The sequence below is a fragment of the Apis florea genome, unplaced genomic scaffold, assembly GCF_048593485.1.
Source record: "Apis florea isolate Af1SG1 unplaced genomic scaffold, ASM4859348v1 contig_1615_pilon, whole genome shotgun sequence".
NCBI classification, from domain to species: domain Eukaryota; kingdom Metazoa; phylum Arthropoda; class Insecta; order Hymenoptera; family Apidae; genus Apis; species Apis florea.
In genome coordinates this window covers 5,804,838-5,827,424 of record NW_028256416.1, presented here as the reverse complement: position 1 = coordinate 5,827,424, position 22,587 = coordinate 5,804,838, and the positions used below count along the sequence as shown (strand labels likewise).

The window sequence follows — 22,587 nt, the reverse complement described above, 5'->3', positions numbered from 1 at the left end:
AGATAAATAATCACTGACAATAAAAGAAAAGACAGTTTAAAATTACAGATAACTAATAAATATCTATTAAGAAACTTCCAATGAATATAATTATAAAAAAAAGAAAATACGCAGACACGCTCATATCCGTACAAAGAAAAAGAAAAATATTAAATTACACGACATTAAAGAGGATCGATACACCGTTTAACGAACATCGTAACGAAATCCGGAAGACGGATCAGGCGCCATATTGCATCCTGTTTCATCAGCCAAGCAATCGTTCGAACATGCTTAGATATCTATCGACCATTATTTCTCGCCTCTCGCGTTGTAAATTGAGGGAAACGCTTCTCGATCGCCGGTTTCCCGCGCGATGACGACACACACCTCCTCCTCCTCGACGAGGTAGATGCATACCACGTGTGTTTCGCGGTCAATGGGGTTATGAGACGGTTATTAGGCTGTTAAGTGGGCTGTAATTGGATTCGAGAATATGCATGAAAATGTACAAGTTTCAAAATCAATTTTCAGATCGTAGATCGTACCTCACTTTTCACAGAGGTAAGTTTTTAAATATTGTAAAATTTTTGCTTCATATATATATATATATATAGGATTATATATGATTGTTCTATATGGAGCTATGGATTTGTGCAATGAGAATTAATATTAATCACATGATATTATATGCAATGAATATTTTTGTTCATAACGATTTCTCGATAGTAATATCTTTCTTTGATTAATAACTTTTCGTTAAATATTTGAATTTAATGACAAATATTTTTATAATCATTCGTCAGAGAAGGCATTAAAAATTTTCAAATAGTATCTCATTTTATAATATATATTTGCATTTTGTTAATTTTAGAACCGAGAATGCGGTTAACGCTGATAAAATAAATATTTCCCGATTTTTGGCATGATATTCACTTCTCGATTTAAGCATATAATTGGAAACGTGTAACAGGAATGCAACGTTAAGTTCGGGTAAATCGAGTGCTCGACAAGATTTCATCTAGATAAGCAAAGTTTACGAACGAATTCTGGTAACAATTGTTGGATAAATTGCATTAGCCAGACAAAAATCAAAGGAAAATAAGGTAAATATACTGGGTGTCTATACATAAATCCAGATTTCTCTCGTCCAAATAAAAATCTTTTAAAATAAATGAGTAACAAGCTTTAAAAACGATATATATATATATATTGACAAACAATTTGGATTGTTTGTTTGAAAGTAAAAAAAATTCTGAAAGTAAAAAATAAGAAATTTCAGCATAAATTAAACGTGATATTACAACGTCAAAACACTATCACTAGTTTAAGATTCCTGTTTCCAAACTTGTCTAACTCGTTCTAAGAGGAGAACGTTTCCCTCTTAAGTCTATTTAAACCTGTCCGTTTGCGAGAAACAGCACGTATACCACGGGTACAAACAACGAGACTTTCCTCGACCGTGTAAAACCTTGGCAAAAATTCAGTCACGTTTGGTACGAGTGGTAGGGGGAAGTTAAATAATACGCCGTTAAACGTAAATTAGAAATTAATTTCGATTAACTTGTTATAACTCGTCGTATACGCTGCAATACGTTTTATTTTCCATACATACGTTTCACTCTTTATTTATTTCGCTCTTTTCTACGTTTAAAATTATTCGAATTTTCTTTAATTTTCTCGCGATACAAATTTCAAATTTTTGGAACACCGATAACATCAATGTATCAAGTATTTGGATATTCGAGAACCGTCTGATAAAAATAATAAGTTAGAATTTTTGTGATAATATAATTTTTGACTATAATAATTTTCTTTACCGTGAAATTAATCATCTTGGTTTATTCACAATTTTACAACGTTATTCCTTTTCTTTCTTTTCTTTCTTTTTTTTTTTTTTTTTTCATTCATCGTTAACTCGATGCGAAATTAATAGGCAGAACGTAGTATCGAACGTGTTTATTGTACGACATTTATGGCGATGTACAAGTAATGGCACTTGACTCACTCTCTATGTGATTTTGCCATTCTCAGATCGGTCTGGTATTTACGTAAGTATATACGAAGAATTTGAAGATCGTTTTCACTCGAGGACGTTCTGCATTTGTCCGCCATATTTGTTCTTAACCTCACTTTTTCTTCTATTCTATTTTCTCTTTCCAGTATATATACCATTTCACTTGTTTTCATTCACTGCTTCTTTTGGTATCCAGATATTTTTTTTTGATTTCGATTGTTGAACTCGAACTTTGTTGTATTTGAGGCGTAATTTAACGCGTTTAAGTGAAACTTATCGATTGTTATTAACAGAATTTGATTTCGCTATTAAATGCTAGACAACGAAAGAAATCGTTAACGTGCGATCGATTTACAGATAATATTTCTCTTATTTCATGGTACAACAATGAACCTATCTCGAACAGAAGCTCCACGGTGTATTAATTTCATAGTTTCCCATTTCACTGAACGTCGAGCATGACTAATAGCTATCAGTTACTCGTGTTACAACGGTTGGTTAACAGTAGTGAGAAACACACTTGACAAATTCCAAAGCTCGTATTACAAAAAAAATTGATTAAAATTGATTTTATGTACTTCTGTTCATTCGTATTTATTTTACGATGTTAGATATTGTAATAAAAATAATAATGTTTCTAATTATTATTGTCAGAAATTATTCGATCATTTTAAATATCATTTGTTTAATGATAAATTTAAGAAAAAAAAAAATAAAGTAAAACAAGAATATAAAAGAAATAAGGTTTGAAATAAATATTTTCTGTTCGAGCATATTCGTTTCCATAAAGATAAATTCCGAAAGCGTACTGTGTGATCGCGTGATTTTGATCTTCATTTTATGGATCATGGATCTCCTTAAAAGTTTCTAACGTTTTATAAAATAAGATTAAAATTCTAAATTAACATTTAAGATTTTTTTTCTTTTTCTATCAATTAAGAAACCATTTCGAAGCATATGTTATATAAAAATATTCTTTTCTCTTACACAAACTAATCTACTAATATTTTCTAACAATTCATTTCTATAACAATTATACTAAATTTTCTTATTTTTAGTTAATTATTTTAAATTGTAAATATCCTGTAACAAGATTCGTTTTTCCATTTCTCTCACTGGATGGAATTTTTTCAAACATTTGCAATAAAATTGAGAATAAAATTCAATAATAGTTACATTCAATAATAAATAGATATTTAAGATTAAGAAAAATAAGAGAAAGAATAGAAGAAGAAAAATATCTTGTGAATAGAATATTCTATTTTTGAAATGTCCTGTAACTCTTAGATTAACCACTGGTAGGACAGATATTCCTATATGAATAATTCATACATTCAATACTCGTACATTTTCAATATTCAATCTGAATATCAAGCGATATATAACATTCAGAAAAAATTCGTAGAAAAAAAAAAAAAGAAAGTGAAAGAAGAAAAAAAATATCATAGATATACTACAATATTCGTACATCTTCATTTTTTCCAGCACTTTTTACCATTTTCGCAATCCTTCGTTCCAATTTCACGTGAAAATTGAAAATTAAAATACTAAAAAATTGCGATACACAGAAAATATCGTAAAATTTTAATTCAAACAAAAAAAAAAAAGAAAAAGTACATAAATTATATCGAATGAAAGTGTAAACTGAATAAAAATTCAATAACAATCACCATGGAAGGATTTATCGATACGATAGAAACTACGATCGAAGTCGTAGTGAAAGAAAGAACGAAAAAAGAAGAAAAAAAAGAAAGTTCGAAAGATTTCGAAAGGGGCAACATTTCAAACACCTTTCAAACTTTTACATCTAAATTTTACAACGAAACCTATGGCCAAACTTTTCCACGTTTGTCTAAATTTTCATCCCTCCTGTGCTCCATATTCATATGCATTTTTATCACCTTTTCTATCTTGCAACATTAAACAGGAGATTTACAAATTTTCGGGATATAAATTTTTTAACTCGATTCTCTCTCTTTCTCTTTCGAGCAACGAATACACTTCATCACCATTGGAACCATTCATCTCGAAAAGTAAATTTCAGAAAATTATTTTCCAAAATAAAAATTCCACGCCTTCTAACGCTTGAAAAAGAAAAAATTAAATTACAATATTTCTCTGTTTATAACCCTATGCGTATTATCCTATACATATCTCAAAAGAGAAATTACTTTTATATCGAATTACCAGAACATCCCCTAATCCCTCAAATATCCAAACTATCCTCCACATATATTTAAACTTGGCGCGCGCTTTAAACTTTCCCCATATCTCGTCTCATTTCTCCTCAGAATCGATAATAACTCGAACTGTCGAGGTAATCGATAATCGAAAACACCTTTCCTGGCTGCATACGAACGGTGTTGTGCAGCTATCTCCAACGTTGTTTCTCCAACGCCGTTAAAAATGGAAAAATTCGGGAAAAATTCGAGGGGAACACGTTGCAACATTTTTTTTTTTCGAGACGAAGAAGGGAATCGGCGGGTTGGAAAGGCGGCTTTCGGAAAAGCCGCGCGATAACAACATTCCACGCGGGGCAGGGTTTTGAACGGGTCGCGCTCTGTTTGCGCCGGCCTTTCGCTTTCCACTTTGCGTGCAACCGGCAACGGGATAATATTTACGCATTAATTGTCAATTACCGGGCGCAAGGAGTCGTTACTTAACGGAACGAGAACGGTTCGACACGAATGGAACAGATTTGGACCGTGTACCCGGCTCCTTCCAACGGCTGGAAATGGAGGAAATAAAACGGGTTGTTTTCCACGAGTAAGAGGGAGATTGGTACTCATATAAATAATCAAATATAAATTAAATAAATATGTAATTATTAGAATGAGTATATTTAAAGTATATTTATTTATATATTTATACTTGTATATATATTTATTTATATCAATAATTGAATGAATATATAATTATCTATTTAAACATTTCTTGGGAGAGTATTTATGGCGCCTGAGAGGGAATGAAAAATTTTTGTAGTAAGGATTTCCAGTTCTTTGAGAGTGGAGAGCTGGATGGATGGAAAAATGGAAATAAGTAAGAAGGTAAACTAAATTTATATATATATATATTAGATCACGAGATAATTAGACCTGTCTGTTTTTATTACATAAATGTACGATTTATCACTGTCAAAACGTGATACGTAATACTTACAAAATACGAGATCGACTGGTTCCAGACCGGATCTTTTCTCGCATTTCATTTTTCAATCAACCTCTCATAACTCAAAGATACTGGATACTGGAATTTATCCCGGTATTCCGTTATCGATAACAGGATAATTTATGTACATTCGAGAACAAGTTGAAAAGTAATTAAATCGAACGAATAAATTCTGTCGTTTCTTAAAATATCTTTAACCATTAAATAATTATCTCCCTTAAACCGTAATTTAAAAAAAAAAGAATAAAAAGCAAATCAAATCCATATGTATCGCGACTTGAAAAAAAAGGAAGAAAAAACCGACGATCACACAACGTAATCGTAACAACGTACTAAAATTAAAAGGCTCGATGAATCGTTCAATTGCCAAACGAGATAACTATGTACACTATGTAATAATACTTAATTCACACTCGTTGAACAAGCGCGAGTAAATCATTCGTGCAAACACTCTCATACTCGATTAGCGATAACTTCTTCCTATCTCACGCGTTTCCACGAGAAAATAAATATCCTCTCTTTCTCTCTCTCTCCCCCTTCCTCTTATTCACAAATGAGTTCACAAACTAACCACCTTACGCTCGAGCAAGAAATGCTCGACTAATAGAGCAACGTGACGCAATTTGAAAACTCGCCTGTTTCTCAACACCTGAACGCGAATCAACTGCTTGGTGTCGCAACAATGTTCGATGTCTTATTCGAGATATACCTTGCACGTTGGAATTCGTCGAGAAAGAAAACGTAACAATGAGGTAACAACGAGTCAAGAGTTCTCGAGACAGTAGTGGCCTAGTTCCGATACGTAATTTTTAATTGGTTCGAATGATTGTAACGTACGTGGAGTTACTTGGAAATTGTATGAAATGGAACTTTGTAGGCTGGTTTAATTATACGAATTTTTTTTTGTCTCGGGCTGGTGGAATTTAAGTTAGCCCCAAAAATAAGAATTCGAGCCGTTTGAAGAGATTACTTGGAACGATTGGTGTTCTCTCTAAATAATCTAAATCATTCTAATAACTTTTAAAATTACCACCTTTCTCAAGATCACAAGATCATCATCATCATCAACAATCGAAAGAATTCAAATTACATGCCTTATTTGATAACAGACGTTCTCTCTAATAGGAATAAAAGAAAAGGGAAAATTCGTTCACGATGTTGGGAACAATGGGGGATGGATAAGGAAAGTAAGGATGAATTAACAAACTATTTCGAAAATGGTACGAAATTACGTGTAATATAAGTTGCTCGTTTAAACCTGGCCGGAATTTTTCCTCGAAATTGCATACTTTCACCTATGTATAAATGGGGACCCGTGGTAAAAATAATATAAACCGCCCCATTACGGAAAAAAGTGAAAGCATGCGAATCACGTGGAGCCATGGGAAACCCGTACAACTGTTGAACGAATTCTGAATGAACGAAAATCGTTGATTAAGATTCGAGGAAATGGTTGAGGCCGAGAATAGATAGAAAGTGAAAATAGTAAATTACGATGTGATTGTAATTATGTACAATTTATCACATCATAAAAATGTTCAGATGGATCAATCCGTATAAATGAATATTATTTGTTATAAATATTAATTTTTATTCCGTATTTCCTACGTCGTCGTTTCAATTGGAAACATGCACACCTTGCAAAAAGTAACGATTAATTATCCTAAATTTGAATTACGATAAAACACGTGGATAACATTTAATACAACTTCATAAATTTTTTACTTCACCTTTCTAACATATTTACTGAACTTTAATGCTCTTTCCAACTTTTAAAACCGGAAAGGAATAAAAAATGGACAGGTTTCAAAGAACTTTCTTTCGCGTACCATTAGTCCTTCTATCACCTCTTATCGCAAGATTATATAACTTGAGAATTACGTGTATCAAATTTTTAATTTCAATTCATATCCTTTCTTTTACCTTGGTGCTGTGCTATTACGAGACAATATTATTTGACAATGAATTGTAACCTCTCTTCTTCTAAACAGATAAGGTTGAGAATATAAAGTTGAGAATTAAATCTTTTACAATTAAATCTTCGCATACAACAGGGTATAAATGGCTAGGATGTTTGCTCATCTGGTTGGAAAGTCAACTTTAGCAGCAAGAAACGAAAGAACTTCCGGTTATCGGCGAGTTATGGTGCGTTTATAATTTTTTTTTTTTTCTTCTATCAATCTTCTTTATCTCCCTTTCTAATAATAAGCCATTCGAAGAGATCATTCGAAATGTTAGGCTGATACACACATCGTGTAGAAAGTTAATGAAGATAATTAAATATATCCGTTCATTGCGGAGGAACTCGAGGGATTCGAGAGATTTTTATTCGATAGATCGAGATACAAAGAGCCTCGACACGCACTCTAGCCATTTATCCGTTTTCCCGCATTGCTATTTCCTCCTTGTTTCTGTTCTTAATTCGATTTTATTGCCTCGTGGGCGAAATTAAGATGCAGCCATTCCTTATTTGGATTGTTGGAGATAAATGGAAGAAGGAAATTTTGAATCTCTTTAAAAAAAAAAATTAAAATTATCAATTACATTATAACAATTTTATATTGATTCAATGTGTCTCATTTAATTCACTTTCAATTTTATCAGAATTTAAATCAATAACAACATTAAGATTGAAAATAAAATTTTTAAAATTCGATAGAATTAAAGAATTATGCTATCGTTATTCTTCGACAATTATTTACAAGAATTCTATTTACAAGAATATTTAATTCATCGGTTTTTTTTCTTGTTCTTAATTCAATTTTGATATCAACCAGATAACACTACGATTATATTATCCACGATTAAACCAAACGACAAAACGAGTTAAACCATTATTGTCATTTAGAATTGCGATGAGTGGTGCTCGAGAAATTTTTTTTTCCCTAGGCAACGTTACAATTTAGCGCGTAACGAACTCGTTATGAACACGCTCCCATGTATTTCCAGACCTTTTTGATGCTCTTTGCCTATTTACCTATTACTCACAGTTAACATTCCATTCCTCTAATTCTTTCCTCGCCTTTTAATCACAAAACACACCTCTTTGTGCACGGAATCTTGAACATTACCAGGATAATTTAACGAAACTTAATCTCCGGATATTTGAGAGTTAGGGGATAATTAAAACAATGGAGATCTAGTGAGTTTTTGTTACTAGATGCTTTGGTGAGTTTAATATTCATAGATCATCAGAAGATGAATTTTATACGCGATATGGAGAAGAAAACAAGTGTGTTTTTGAGATGTAGAAATCTAGTGATTTTTCTAGTTACTAGATGTTTCAAAGTAACGAGCCATTTTGCGTTTACTTTGAAAATTTATTTTTCTATTGATATTGATTGAAAGCATATAAATCTTATTTATACGAATTTTATTTAATAAAAAATTTATTTCAAGCTTGAAGATTATAATTAGAAATTTAGATATTAAAAAATTGTAAGTATTTTGAATGATATTTGAAGTGGATACATACATTCATGAATGGATTTTCGTTAAATGGAGAATAGATGTCGGTTGGTTATTAATTATTACTATCGCAGATAGCTATAATTAATTACATTATTAATTCATTTGCATGTTTGATTACTAATTATTGATCATCAAAAGTGGTTCAATTCAATTTGCGTAGACACGATGATGAAGCCAATAGAAATTGACATGTTCATACTATTACGAGAATACATTGATTGAAGATTAGAAATTGATTTTACAATTCAAATATTTATTAACTTAACAAACTTGTGGTGCTGATTTGTAACGTTTCAATTGTTTTATAAATCATGCGTTCTTTATTCGAACAATTTAATGCATATATTTACACTTTCTTTCTCATAGAGTCGAAAAAATTCTTCGTGTTTTCCACGTTCAAGAGCCAAAAACTCGATCCTCAGGGTCATAGTTTATCGCATTGTTAAGAGATGAACCCCAAGAGAGATATAGTTGTTTAAAATTATTTGCAAATTGTACACTCTCGAGGATTGTATAAATTTAAGAGTTACTAATAAATTCTATCGTCATATTTGCAATAATTTATTGCAATCAGAATCGTTATTGAATTATAAATAATAAAAATCGAACGAATTGTTCTCTTGTAATATCAAACAATTCTAGTTTTGAGAAATTTCGTTATGTTTTTAATAATCGAATAAATAATAACATGTATCTAATTATAATCATATTATATTAATTTTAATATCATAACTTTTTATTTTGATTCGATTTACTATTGTAATTACCAAAATTTTATATTCACACCTGTATTGAACGGAATTTCCATTCAAATGCAATTTCTGAAACTTGCAAGCCCAATTTCGTGTAGAAAAAAATTTCAAAAATTTGCTAAAAACTCTGGTAAAAAATGAATTCGAATTGTACGAGTACACATCAAACCTTTTTATCATTTATTCAAATTCCTTTATTATCGTTCTGCCTAAATTATTTTCCATTTTAATAAAACGCGTTCCTCCGATTCGTATAAAAATTTCACCCAGTATATTTCAGCAAATTCCATCGAAAATTTTTGTAAAATGTAAATTCGAATCTCACTCATCCACGTACGTGGAACTATGTTCATTTATTTAAATTTTCCTTATTATCTCTTCAATCTCTTTCCTAGATAAAAAAAAAGAGATAGAGAAAAGGAATGTAATTTTATATAAAAAATTTGTTTATATTCCAGCAAAATTTATTATAATAATTCAAATAAAAGATAAATTCGGATTTCATATTTTATATATTTTTGATTGAACCATTTAAATTCTCTTATTAAACGAAGTATTGCAAAGAAGATATATATATATATATATATATCATTCAAGAAATTCTATGGAAAAATATATCAAAAATGTGAAATAAAATATTTTCATTTAATCATTTTTATTATTATTAAATCAAAAATTATATTTTCAAAATAATATAAATCTTTCGCAGAGAATTATTGAAAACGAAAATTGTCTAAATAACAGCTTTATCGTAATTATATTTACTAATCAATCAACAATCGTCAATCTAAAAATTATATATTTAACAACTTCGAATAAAAATTCCAACCAACACTCCACTAAAAAAAAAAAAAATTCTCTAATCTATAAATATTCGAAACCGATCAGCTTTTATTCCCATTCTCCTGAAGTTTTTTCCCAATTAGAGAGAAAAAAAAAAAGAAAAGAAAAAAAGAAAAAACAAACGAAGCAAAAACAAAAACTACACGCAAACCCAATTACCCGAAACATCCGGATAGAGAAAGCTTTGCTCTAAATTAGATATTCACGGAACGTGTAACCACGTGCAATCGTTTTTCTCCCTCTGATATTCCTCTTCCGATCTAATGGACCACATCCAGGAACGTGTTACGATTGGATTGTCTACTAGCACGCGGGGTAAATTCGAATAGCGCGCGCATTTATGAACCGGAAACGATTCGAAGGAAAGTTGGCCGTAGAGCTTGCATCGAGCCCCGTGGGGCAGGCTAATGCCGGTAATTAATTCAACCGGGGAATCTGCGTGAAATTTAAATGCACCTGCTCTATTGATTTTGGCTGGTAATTTTCTGCGCGCAGGTGGCAGCACCTGCTCGCCCACAGGGAATCCGCGCATGCGCGGACACGCTTCGAACGTGGACGGGCTTCGAACAATTCGATTCGGCTGTTCGATGTTATTTTGGACGAAAGAAAAAAAGAAAACACGAAAGATAGAAGAGGAAACGTAATTGCGCAATGGCAAAGTAATTGGTGTTTGTTGAGAACTCGAGCATGGACGTAACTTTGGAATAAAATAGATTAAATATCATGTGATGTGGATATATACGCGATGCTGTTTTTCTGATTTTCTTCCCGATGTGTAGGGAATTTATTTTTAATTTATTTCTCAAAAATTTGTTGGAATTGAACAGAGTGAAGAAGTTACTTTCAATATTTTAATGATAGATTTAATTTGATATTTGATGTGGAATGTAAGCAGTGCTGTTCTTTTTTCTTTTTTTTTTTTTAATTTATAGAATAATTTGGAGAAATTCTTTTTAATAATAGATATTTAATTATTCTAAATGTAGAAATTAAATAGATATTCGATACGAGATAATGTTGTTTTTCTGATTTTCTAGGGAATTTATTTAAAAAATTTATATTGAATTAGAGAGTGAAGAAATTGTTTTTATTATTTCTAGATTTTATTTATTAGAATAAAGCTTCAATTAGTATCTTATTAACTCGTTCGTCGCGATATCTACAAAAATTAAAGCGTTTTTGTTATCATGGTGGATTAATCATGATATAATATATATAAATAAAAAATAAAATCTAATATTGATAATATTATGATCTAATATTCAGAATAATTAGCTTCTTGAAAAGAATAAAAAATCATAAATAATAATAGAACTATTAGCAACATCTCAAAGAATCGTAGAATAATTTCTGAAGAAAGTAGTACAAAGAATGGATAAATATTGCAAATGTTTCATGAAAAGGATGAATGATAATTACTACTTTCGATGCATTAAACAAATAGAAATTTTTGTTACAACTTTCCCATTACAAGATAAAACTATGTAATAATTTTACTACTACTTCAAATTACCTCACTTATCATCAACTGGAAATGTGAAATTTAATAAATTTTGTAATTATAGTAAAATCAATTTAGCTAATGTGCTCCATTACGTTGACAAGAAAATTCTCCTCCGTATTTTCTTTTTGGAAAAAACGAAGGGTGAAATTATATAGCAATTTATATTACTACTTTAAAATCTTAAAAATTCGTTTGTTTCTCTACATTGATATATTAATTTTTTACTAATTTTTAATTTATCAGTACTAATACTTTTCCTTTACTATCAATTTACAATTATATTCATTGCAAGTTATAATAATTTTCGAATAATTGTAAAAGTTTATAAATAAAATTTATATAGATAGAGAACTTTATTATCTATCTAACATATATATATATTATATCAATTTACTGCTATCACCATCTTTTTAAAAAAATACACGTGACATAATATTATAATCTCGATTATATAATATATTCATCAATTGTCACATTTACGAAATCACGAATAAGTTTCGATCAGAATACGTACAAAATAACACTCTCTATATTACATTGACTCGAAGCCAGTTCTCTATTTTTCACTCGCTCCTCGTGTGAAAAGTGTTCCATTATTTACGTCAGAGTTCAAGCCTAGAAAATTAATAAGAGAAAGTTGAACTTTTTCAAACGATTAATTTATTCCTCGTATTTTCACGCCCTTGGACGCCTGAGTGAAATTATATCGCGCTATCATAATCGTGGTAAAAATTTAATCAACGTTTCTTAAACAATCTTATCTAACGAATTGACGAATCAATTCGCGTTGGCATCAAGAAATCGATCAAATTATATTTGTCGACTTTATGTCAATTATGTCAATTACATCTGAAGATCTTACTTTTGATGTTCTACAATCTAACTATCCGTAACCTAATGATATAAATTTTATTGTAACTTTAATTATTTGTCATTTTCGCGCGCTTTTTTAAAAGAGACTAGTTTAATGAGAATAAAAGAAAACAACTACTTAAGGAAATATTCTCACAACAAAGAAACTAGTTTTCTTCTGTCAATTCATTCTTTACAAAATTTCAATAATTGGCTTAATTATTATCTTTTTACGTCTCGAGGTAGATTCGTTTCTTGTTTAATCAGGAAATATAAAAATATCCAAGAAATACAAACGATTTAATCAATTTCTGGAAAATTTCTGGATAATTATAACAAGAGAGTTCTCGCACGATGTCGTTTAAATTTCAAAAAACCCAATATAAAATTTCACCTCCAATAAAAAAATCTACTGCATCAAATTGCACACGCAAACTTACAAATAAACCCTCCTCAAATTTACAAATAAAGATAACCAAAGCGGTATGCAACTAATAAATAAAATTCATTTCTAACAAATATGGCAATATTCAGAAAAAAATTTTCAGCAACAGTCACTCGATAAAAGTCTCCATCGTGGAGAATCATTCGAGATCCATCCACTTCCGGTTCACACGCGAGGAAACGAAAGCTCGTGACATTAAGTAAGGAAATTTCAGAAAATGGAGGGCAGAGCAGGCCAGAGTCGTAAAAGTCGTAGAGAAATTCTTCCGTCTTCTGTTGCAGAGTTTCACTGTTGCCTTGATTTCATAGAGAAATGACAAAATAGCGGGCGGAAACTGCGCATAAAACCGGACGCTTTCTATACTTCCTTTCTCCTCTTTTATCGAGCTGCACCTTTCCTGTCTTCCTATTACTCGACAATCGGGGGGAGCTGTTCCCCTCACACTTTCGTAATCGGCCAATTTCACTCGATACAATGCTGACTTTGTCTAACGATCGACCGATGTTTTTGTTGCAGAACGATCGCGTAAATGGCCCCATGGTCTGTCACGATGCGGTCCACATTAATGTTCAATTGTAAGTCGATTGATTATCTACTTCCTCTTTTTCTTATTACTTTTATTTGTAAGTTTCGAAAAACTTGTTTTCTTTTTTTTTCTTTATTCGAAAAATAAGAAAGAAAATAGGATAAAGAAATTTTGGAATTAAGATTGCATCGATTATTGCATCAGCAAGTTATTTATTGGTAGATGCATTAATGGAGAATAACCTGTTTTCCTTTAAAATTTAAATTATCCATAAACATCCATTATTAATATCATCAAAACAATTTGATTTCTTTTTTATATCCTATTAATATTCCAAGTCGAGATTGTAAAATTAAAAAGGTTGAAATGTCAAAGTGATGAAGAGGCTAAAGCATTATAATTTTATGAAAGAGAAAAAGAGGACGAAATTTAAAAAATTAATACACTAGATTTCAGAAATTAATTTATAATAGAAAAAATTGATGCAGGTAAAGTTCATTTTTTAAAAATTCCTAAAAAATTGTAAATGTTCCATTAAATTTTTTTTTTTCCAAGGGATGATTAACATTCTGTTTACACGCTTGTTACGCAAAATACCACAGGTGTCCTCGCGATGGGCCTCTTCACCTGCATCGGTGCAATCACCGTGTCGATAGACCGTTCCGATAACAAACCGGTAAGTAGAATGAATAACGATAACGTAACAAAGGCAATTAATTGTTCTTGCCAGAGGTGGTAAAAGTTGCAGTGGTTTGCCTCGGTTTGTTTGCCAAACACAGGTGTGGTTAAATTATGTTAAAACGGGGAAAGTGTGAAGAGGAAGTGAACATTTTGACATGTTTGCTATGAAACTTCTTTTGTTTGTGTCGAGTTGGTGGAAAATTATTTCATTTTCTTTTTTTTTCTTTTTTTTTTTTTTTTTTACATAAATTGCACGAATTAATTGGACGCACTGTCGAGGAAATTAATCACAATTGAATTATTTTAATAAGTTCGTGGTGTAATTTTATAATTGAGTTAAGAGTTATTATACCTGGTATCATATCAGACATTTTTATTCTATAATGTAATTTACTTTGGTCAAATAATATTTAACAAAATTAGGAAAAAGGTAATAATTTTCGTAAAATGTTTTACAATTACGTTAATGGGAAGAAGAAGAGGAAGAAAAAAATGTAAATGGAAGCATCAATCTTTCGAGTGCACCTATTAAACTTAAAAAGAATTTAGAAAGACAAACAATGTTATTGAAACTTGTAAAACCTTTGAAACTATTTTAAGCTAATGTACACGATCCATAACAGCCGATTCATGTACTTTAAACGTTTTTCTGCGGGTTGTTGGAATGACGTAAATTTTTAGCTAATATTTATCCAATTTCTTCAATCGATACTTGGCTCTCTGCGCAGCGCTTTGGATCAAGTCGCTACATTCAAGCTTCCTGGTTAAAAAATTTCAACCTTTACGCGATGAATTGTACTTCAAAATTTTTAATTTTTCCAATATCAAAATTATACCAATTGCAACTGGTGTAATTTGAGAATTAAAGCTTTTTCTGCCTTTTAAAAAATTTTTTTTTTTTTTTTTAGTTAAAATATGAATCACAGCTATACACAATACAGGAAATTTTGCTTTTTGAAACAATAAATCGTTAAATCGTTAAATCCATTCATACAGATCTAGATAGATCTATAGAATCAGAAAAAAAAGCTTTTAAAAAATGTTCACTTCGGCTCGAAATTCACTCTATCTCCGTGAAACTCGTCATTCCACGATATTTTTACAAATAATCAAAAATTATTTTTAAATTAAATTAAATATATAGATGAATAAAATATAACGAAATCGTAAAATTGATCGGTCGGTTGATAATATTAAAAGACACTTATAAATAATCAAAATTTTAAAAATCAAACTCTCAAAAATAAATCGTAAATCATAAACTATGCTAGAATTCATGGATATTGTTGCATCAGAATATACATACATATACGAGCATTTTATCCACTTTACGAATTGAAAAGAAATCCTCTCTATATTCTCATTTTGATACACGACAATACCTAATATCCAAAAATGCATTGCGATAAGAAAAATTCGTCTGGCATAGGCAAACAGAAGGTATTCAAGAATAGAGTAGCTAAAGAAACAACATATAATACAGATTACTTCTTCACAGCTTTGAGCCAGGCAATATCCCTAAACTCCATTATACTTTACACCACCTACAATATCCCACGATCTCACTATGTTTCATCCACCAAGTACTATATAGAAAATCCAGAATCCGATCAATAGTTACGTAGTTCAAAAATCTCTTCATTTCTCCAAACATTAATCAACAAAACCAATCCCATAAATTAGAGATTAATAGAGTAAAATTTTAAATTACAAAACGTCTTAATCTTTGATCTCGATTCCGTGAAAAATATCTTCAAAATTGGAAAAAATCCTGAAAGTTATTCTCCCTTTGGAGAGTAATTTCATAAAAATTTCGACATAAAAAAACTACTCCATCGTAGAAAACACCACAAACATTCGGATATAAAATCAAAATTTGCAACGTGCATAATGAACGAGTACTATTTTTAATCCGAATCTGTACGACACTGAACTCTCGCCCTCTAAACTCTCCACAAGCCCGCAAACCCAACTCTAACGACATCGCGTTTGCAGCCACCAACGCGGCCGTCGATGATTGCAAACGGGTGGCGCCCTCTGACCAACGCCTACGAGGACACCATAGGCACGAACGTGTCGCCATCTAGCAACCTGGAGCGGAGTGGCCCCCTGCACCCAGTGCTGGGCAAGCTTCAAGAGCACATGGCCGCCTCGGAAAAGTTGAAACCGCAACGAAAGGGTAAACCAGCCTCCCATCACGACTATAACCCGCCCAGTATATTAGGCAGTTTCACGGTTCTCGGCCACGCGGCGGCCAAGGCTCGTGGCGATGCGCAATCAAGCCACAAGAACGCGAATAATAAACACGTCGCGTCCGAGACGAGGGACTACACGTTCCTGATTCCACCGCCGAAAGACGCATACCGCTTCGACTTGGACCAGCACAGAAAGCCGATCTTACGAGACAGCTCGGCATTCTTGCGGCAACCGCAGTTCCATCAAGCCCCGGATCCAATAAAGGCGGCCACGTATTTTATCAAGGGATACACCTCCACCACCAACTCACCCTCCTCGCCGAGCACCACGAAGAACAGGCACTACGACGCGCCTTACGTCCCGCAATTGCTCCAACCGCCTAGATACCACGTGAAGCCTTTCGAGTCGTTGAAAGTGTCCGCCAATCCGAAACCGTATTTCCAACCACCTGGCACGGGGCCGGCCAACGATTTCGGAAAGGACAAAAGGCTGAGCGATCACAGGCAGAATTTCGACAAGTTCCACAACGAACACGGTAGTATCAGCCCAGCCAATAACTTCTTCGGTCAGGTGAATCATCCTGGCCACGGTTACAAGACGTCCTACGAGAGGGATCCCGCGTTTCTGGTGCACGAGAGCCACGAGATCAGTTATATCACCCCACCTTCCGTGTACAACCCGTTCAACTTCAGACCCTCGCTGCCCTACGAGACTCTTTTGCCACCCGACGTGTACTCCTCGTCCACGACGGCACCTACCACACCTCGTACCGTACAGGAATCGAACAAGTATCGCCAGCAATCGGTGAATGAGGATTTGAAGAGGCCGGGCTCTGCCAGCAAGCAGAACGTGGAAACAGGCGCCGCGCAGGAAATCCTGCCCACAGCCGGGATCGGTAACACGTACTACGTGTCAGAGTCGCAGGATCTCACGCCTCCGCCCTCCGCCTGGCCGCCAGTTCCAAAGAGCAAGTATCCATCAGACATAAACGAGGTTCTGCCTCGAGTCAATCCGCCGTCCAAGTTCAACCAAGAGGGCATAGTTTCGAACCAGATCCCCCAAGCGCCGAAGGTGGTGTTCATAGGGCCCCAGACCCAACAGCCCCAGTTCCAAAGTTCGCTGATCCCTATAGACGTTCGGCCGGAAAACGGCGACTCGGAATACGAGACACCGGAAAGTATATCGTTGAAACACTTCAACGAGCAACAATACCTGATCCAGCAACAGTTGCTGCACAGGGACAGGCAGAGATTGGCCGAGCAGGAGAGGCAACAGCAATTGGAGATCGAGAAGCAGCAGCAGGAGGAGTTGAAGAGGAGGCAGCAGGAGTTGAGGCAACTTTTGGAGCGGCAGAAGCAGGAGGAGAAGGAGGAGGAGGAGGAGGCCAGGCTCGCCGTTGAATCCGCGAGGAACCAGACGGAGAAATTGGCCAAAGTCACGGAGGAGGAGGGGCAGCAACCCCCTCGTACGATCCAGTTGGCCGGATATGAAATCACGAACGTTAGCACAGACGAGGCGGCGGCGGCAGTGATTACCGAGGAGAGCAGCGTTGGCGAGCAGCCAAAGGTTCAACAGTCTCAGGTAGTTCTTTTTGTTTCGTGGGCGGGACTTTGTAAAATATTTGGCCAAACCGCAACTTCCGGAAACCGACGATTAATTTTCGTTTTACTTTTTGGTTTTACTTATGAATTGCACGGGATGGTATCGTTGGGACGAAATATACGCACTTCTGGGCGTGGAAATATAGAACAGAAGGGGGATACCTTGGTGTTCCTGGGAGAGAAGAAAAGTTTGGAATTGATTTCGTTTCGTAATGGGAGTTTGGCTTTTTCCCCGTACCACTGAGAAATTTATAGAAGTTAGGATTTTAATTAATTAACGTAGAATTGTTTAACAGTTTATTAATGCGGATTATCGTTTGCATCATTTCTTCTGTTCTGCATCAATTGTGGAATTCTCGATCTCGATCAAACGTTTTCGAGACGATTAAAAATCATTTTAATTCATCAAGAATCACTTTGATATCATAAAGAACGATATTCAACAAGCTTCCTTCGAGGATGCTTCCAAGTATCTCGATCACGTCGTCCAAATTTTTCATCGAACTTTCAAAATTCCATTACAGGTGACCCAACCCGAGCCGCAAGTTTTCCCAGACCGTCCCACGGACCAAGATATCTCGAAGAAGAATCAGGCGGACCAAACGAATTACCGGGAGGAACAGCAGGCTGCTGATTTACGGCCCCAAAGGCCGCACAAGCCGTCGCGCGATCAATATAGACGGCGAAAACCGAGCACCGCGGTGTACGAGCCACCACCGTCTACGGAAGCTCCGCTCCAAGTTCCAGAGACCCCGGTTCCTGTCACGCTTCGCGGGGAGGAAGTGGGATCGCGGACGACCGCCGCGCCGGAAACCGTGACTCAGCCGAGGCCGAGAACTCGAAGGCCGGGCGCGCCGTTGCGACGAAGAAGACCGACGACCACGGCCGTTGCTTCCACCACTGAGCCCACTGTCACGGAACCGTCCACGGACCTGCTGAGATACGAGAAGCAGGAAGAGGAGGCAGCGCGTCAGGTTGACATCGCGAAGAAAATGCGGATCAAGCCCGTTGCTGCCACGTTGCCCAGCCTCGAGGAGGTGGGCGTGACCGAGAAGAAGACCAACATCAGGAAACGACCCGGTCACAGGAACAGAGTGAATCCCGGGGAGCCGTTCGAGGCCGAGATCGTCACCGAGATCGTTCACCCGCCTCTGAGTACGTACAAGAGCCCCACGGAACCCGTTCAACCGTACACCGTTACGAACGAGTACAACCAATTCTCGACCAATGGCCAGCCTGATCAGCAGCAGCAGCAGTTCGATTATTACACAGAGTCGCAGAGGTTGGCGACGGTGGAGGAGAGGCAACGAGGTGTGGAGAGCGTCACACCGAGCATCCCGTTGGAGTATTACACCGAGTCGAGCAGAACGAAGATCCCGCACGAGGATCCCAACAACTTGGAGACGAGTTACAATCCATCAGACGTGGCCACGAATATCCCCCTCGAGGACTTGTTCGGACGAACGGAGGGCAATTACTTGGATCGGGCGACACTTTCGTCCACTGCGGCGAGCAGTTTGGCCGGCGATGGCCAGAGCCACGTGGCCACGACCGCGGCTCCGACCAGCACGCAGCCGCCACCCTCCAGCTCCGTCAGACCCCACAAGATCAGGCCGATCAGGTACGGGAACGCGACCAGGCCGCGGTTCAGCATCAAGGACTACAAGAGCCGGATGGATTACAAGAGCAGATTGGCTCAGATCTCGAGCACCGAGCCGCCCAAGCAGAGAGGCTCTGCCGCTCCCAAGACTCAACAGAGCCAGCAGGGCTCTGCAGGAGATGGTGGCGGCAGGGAGACGACGGGAAGGTACAAGTACGTCTCGAGGGTGAATTACAGGACTTCCTCGCCCAATCCTCCTCCCAAGGATCAGGAGTACGTGACGGAGGAGGGGACGTCCTCCTCAACGGAGAGATCGAACCGTTTCGTGCCGAAGAGGAGGCCCGTCAACGGCAACGTGTACAGGAGCAGGGTGTCCAGCCCAGTCCCCAATCGGAATCATTTCGAAACGGATGCCAACGTTCCATCGAGGCCCAGCACCGCCCGTCCCGAGAACGTGTTCTCGTCATCGGTGCGGCGGCGACCGGTGATGAAGGGCAGATTGACGCCCCCTCAGAGCTCGACCGCCCCGTATCCGGACGAGAGGGAAGCCGAGGGTACGGAAATGGCCGCGGAGGAGACCAGTTTCTACTCGGCGGTGACCACCACGAGTGGAGGGAGGAACGAGGTTGGGGAGAAGGAAGGGGGAGCAAGCGACTCGACGAGCGTTCCAACGACGAGATCGGATCCGAAGGAGGAAGCGGAAATCGAGAGTGAGACGATCGGGCCGGGTTCTCGGATGGAGAATGGGAAGAAGGAGGAAGAACCGGTTGTCGTCACCGAGAAATCCGTGGACGAGAGCCAATTGAGGGAAAGCTCGGGGATCACGGAACAATATTCGACGGCAAGGGTCGAGGGAACGACCGAGATTGGGGGCAAGGGAGTGGTGGAGAGCACGACGAAATTCGAGATACGCTCGGAGGAGGAGGAGTTGTTCGCGAAAGCGTCGCAGAGCGTTGCGGATCTGACCAGTTCCGCTTCCGCTCTCTACGACAAGCCTGGAATGTTCAAAGCTGTGTCTCCCGAGAGTAGAATAGCCGCCTCTCACTTCAAGATCCCCACTGACGAGCCCACTTTACCGATCGAGGCGTTCTTCCAGGAACTGTCGAGGAAGAGTTAAAGGGAGAACAGGAAGATCGTTCGTAAAGGAAATTTTGTCAGGCATGAGAAGATTCTTTGGGGAAAGTCGTTAAGGGACGTTTGATTTTCGAGCATGTTTCTCTGTTTTTCGAAGGGAGGATTGAATGAACGATGTTTTATTTTTTTCTTTTTTTTTTTTTGTAGTTTGTTCTATTTTCACTTTTTCGTCACTTTTTCGTACGTGGAATCTTCACGCACCATGTTCACATTTTAAAGTGTAAATATTTGAATCGAAATATGCCAAAAAAAAAATGGAGAGTCGTTGTTGAATCGTGGATGGAATGGAATTACGATTCTTTTGGATGGAGGAGTTGAAGAAAATTTGTTTAATTTGAAAAAAAGAAAAAAATTTTTCCTTAAATGGAAAAAAACAACGATCTTTCTCCGGATGGAAGAAAAGATGGAAGAAAAAATTCAAGGGGGGATGCAATACGTAGTATATTCACAAACATATTTATAGATCGATATTTTTTTTTTATTATTATTATTATTATTATTACGTATCCTGTGATGACATTCGTTTCTTACCATCAGACTTAGTAACTTCGTGGAAAAAACATACCAAATGCACGTGTGTACTCGATTAGATTTAATTTAAAATTACCCTCATCCTAATCTAGATGCGTATCTAAATAAATTATTATTTATTTAAAACCACGCGCCATTCAAATTTCGTTCTCGATTTTCACGCTCAGGCATCCCTTATTTTCTTTTTTTTTTTTAATCTTTTTTTTTTTTTTAACGATGGCGTGCGGTACAATCGTAGAATAACAAAATAACGGATGCTACGGGATCTTTTGTAAATATAAGTAAAACTTAGAACGTTCTCTTCCCTTATCCTTGTTCCGAGCTAATTCGACGCTCGACGCTTTGAATGTTTATATTTCACATCGCGATGGATGGATGCGTTGAAAGAACAAATTTTGTTCGATCAGTAAATTACATGATATTAAATTATATCATTGTTCTCGAAAATAAAGGATCAAAATTTTCCACCAAAGAATTATTACATTTCTATACGAGAATATGATAAGAGAAAAGAAATAATAGAAAAGAGAAGTTCAAGAGAGCCTCTCGAAAACAATGAGAGAAGAAAGAAAAAAAAAAATGTCGAATCCCGTATTTTCGACTTATCTTCATCCATCGCAAACGATACCCTTGTATTTTCGAACGAAAATATGATAAATATTCGTCGATTTTCTTTCCACACGAGACAGTGGAATAACGAATAAAATCGGTGTATCGTGTTATTTATATTAATTAAACCTCCATGTATATATACACAATAAATATAGAATACATAAAATATCTCGTTATTTACATCATTATAAGTCGAGCAAAGGAATACGAATAATAGATCGCAAATTCGATATACGCGTGTAGACACGTGGTATATATATAATGTCTATCATCGAGGAAAATCACCTATCTATGTTATTACATTCGTTCTGTTCAAATCGGTTTACAACACGTTACAAGTTCGAGTAAAATACTAGTTTGAATAATAAAGCTCCCGTTTCTTTACGCAATTTTAATTTAAAAACGGAGGATATAACGCCATCAAGAGTCACACAGGTATGTAATCATCACACGCACTGAAGCACAGCATCACATTTCAATTATTACACAATTTATCACACTCTGACGAAGGCAAAATAGTACTTTACCCGTGCTACGTGCTTACAACATACATATTACGTATATATATATATATATACATTCGAATGTATCCCTTACATACATAATCCGCTTGGTTACATACATACGATATATTACGTTTTATATATATATATATATATGTATAGGTGTATAGGC

The 22,587-nt window shown here is 35.8% G+C and overlaps 1 protein-coding gene across 1 annotated transcript in view; it reads left to right on the top strand.

The window, feature by feature from the left end:
- Positions 1-22,078, top strand: part of LOC105736659 (uncharacterized) — a 35,825-nt gene extending 13,747 nt beyond the window's left edge. The window contains exons 2-5 of the mRNA XM_012492249.3: positions 13,548-13,606; positions 14,160-14,233; positions 16,234-18,015; positions 18,560-22,078. Coding sequence (XP_012347703.2) covers positions 13,561-13,606; positions 14,160-14,233; positions 16,234-18,015; positions 18,560-20,752 — 4,095 coding nt within the window. The 5' untranslated portion in view covers positions 13,548-13,560 and the 3' untranslated portion in view covers positions 20,753-22,078. The remainder of the gene's footprint in view (positions 1-13,547; positions 13,607-14,159; positions 14,234-16,233; positions 18,016-18,559) is intronic.
- The last annotated feature ends 509 nt before the right edge of the window (positions 22,079-22,587 follow it).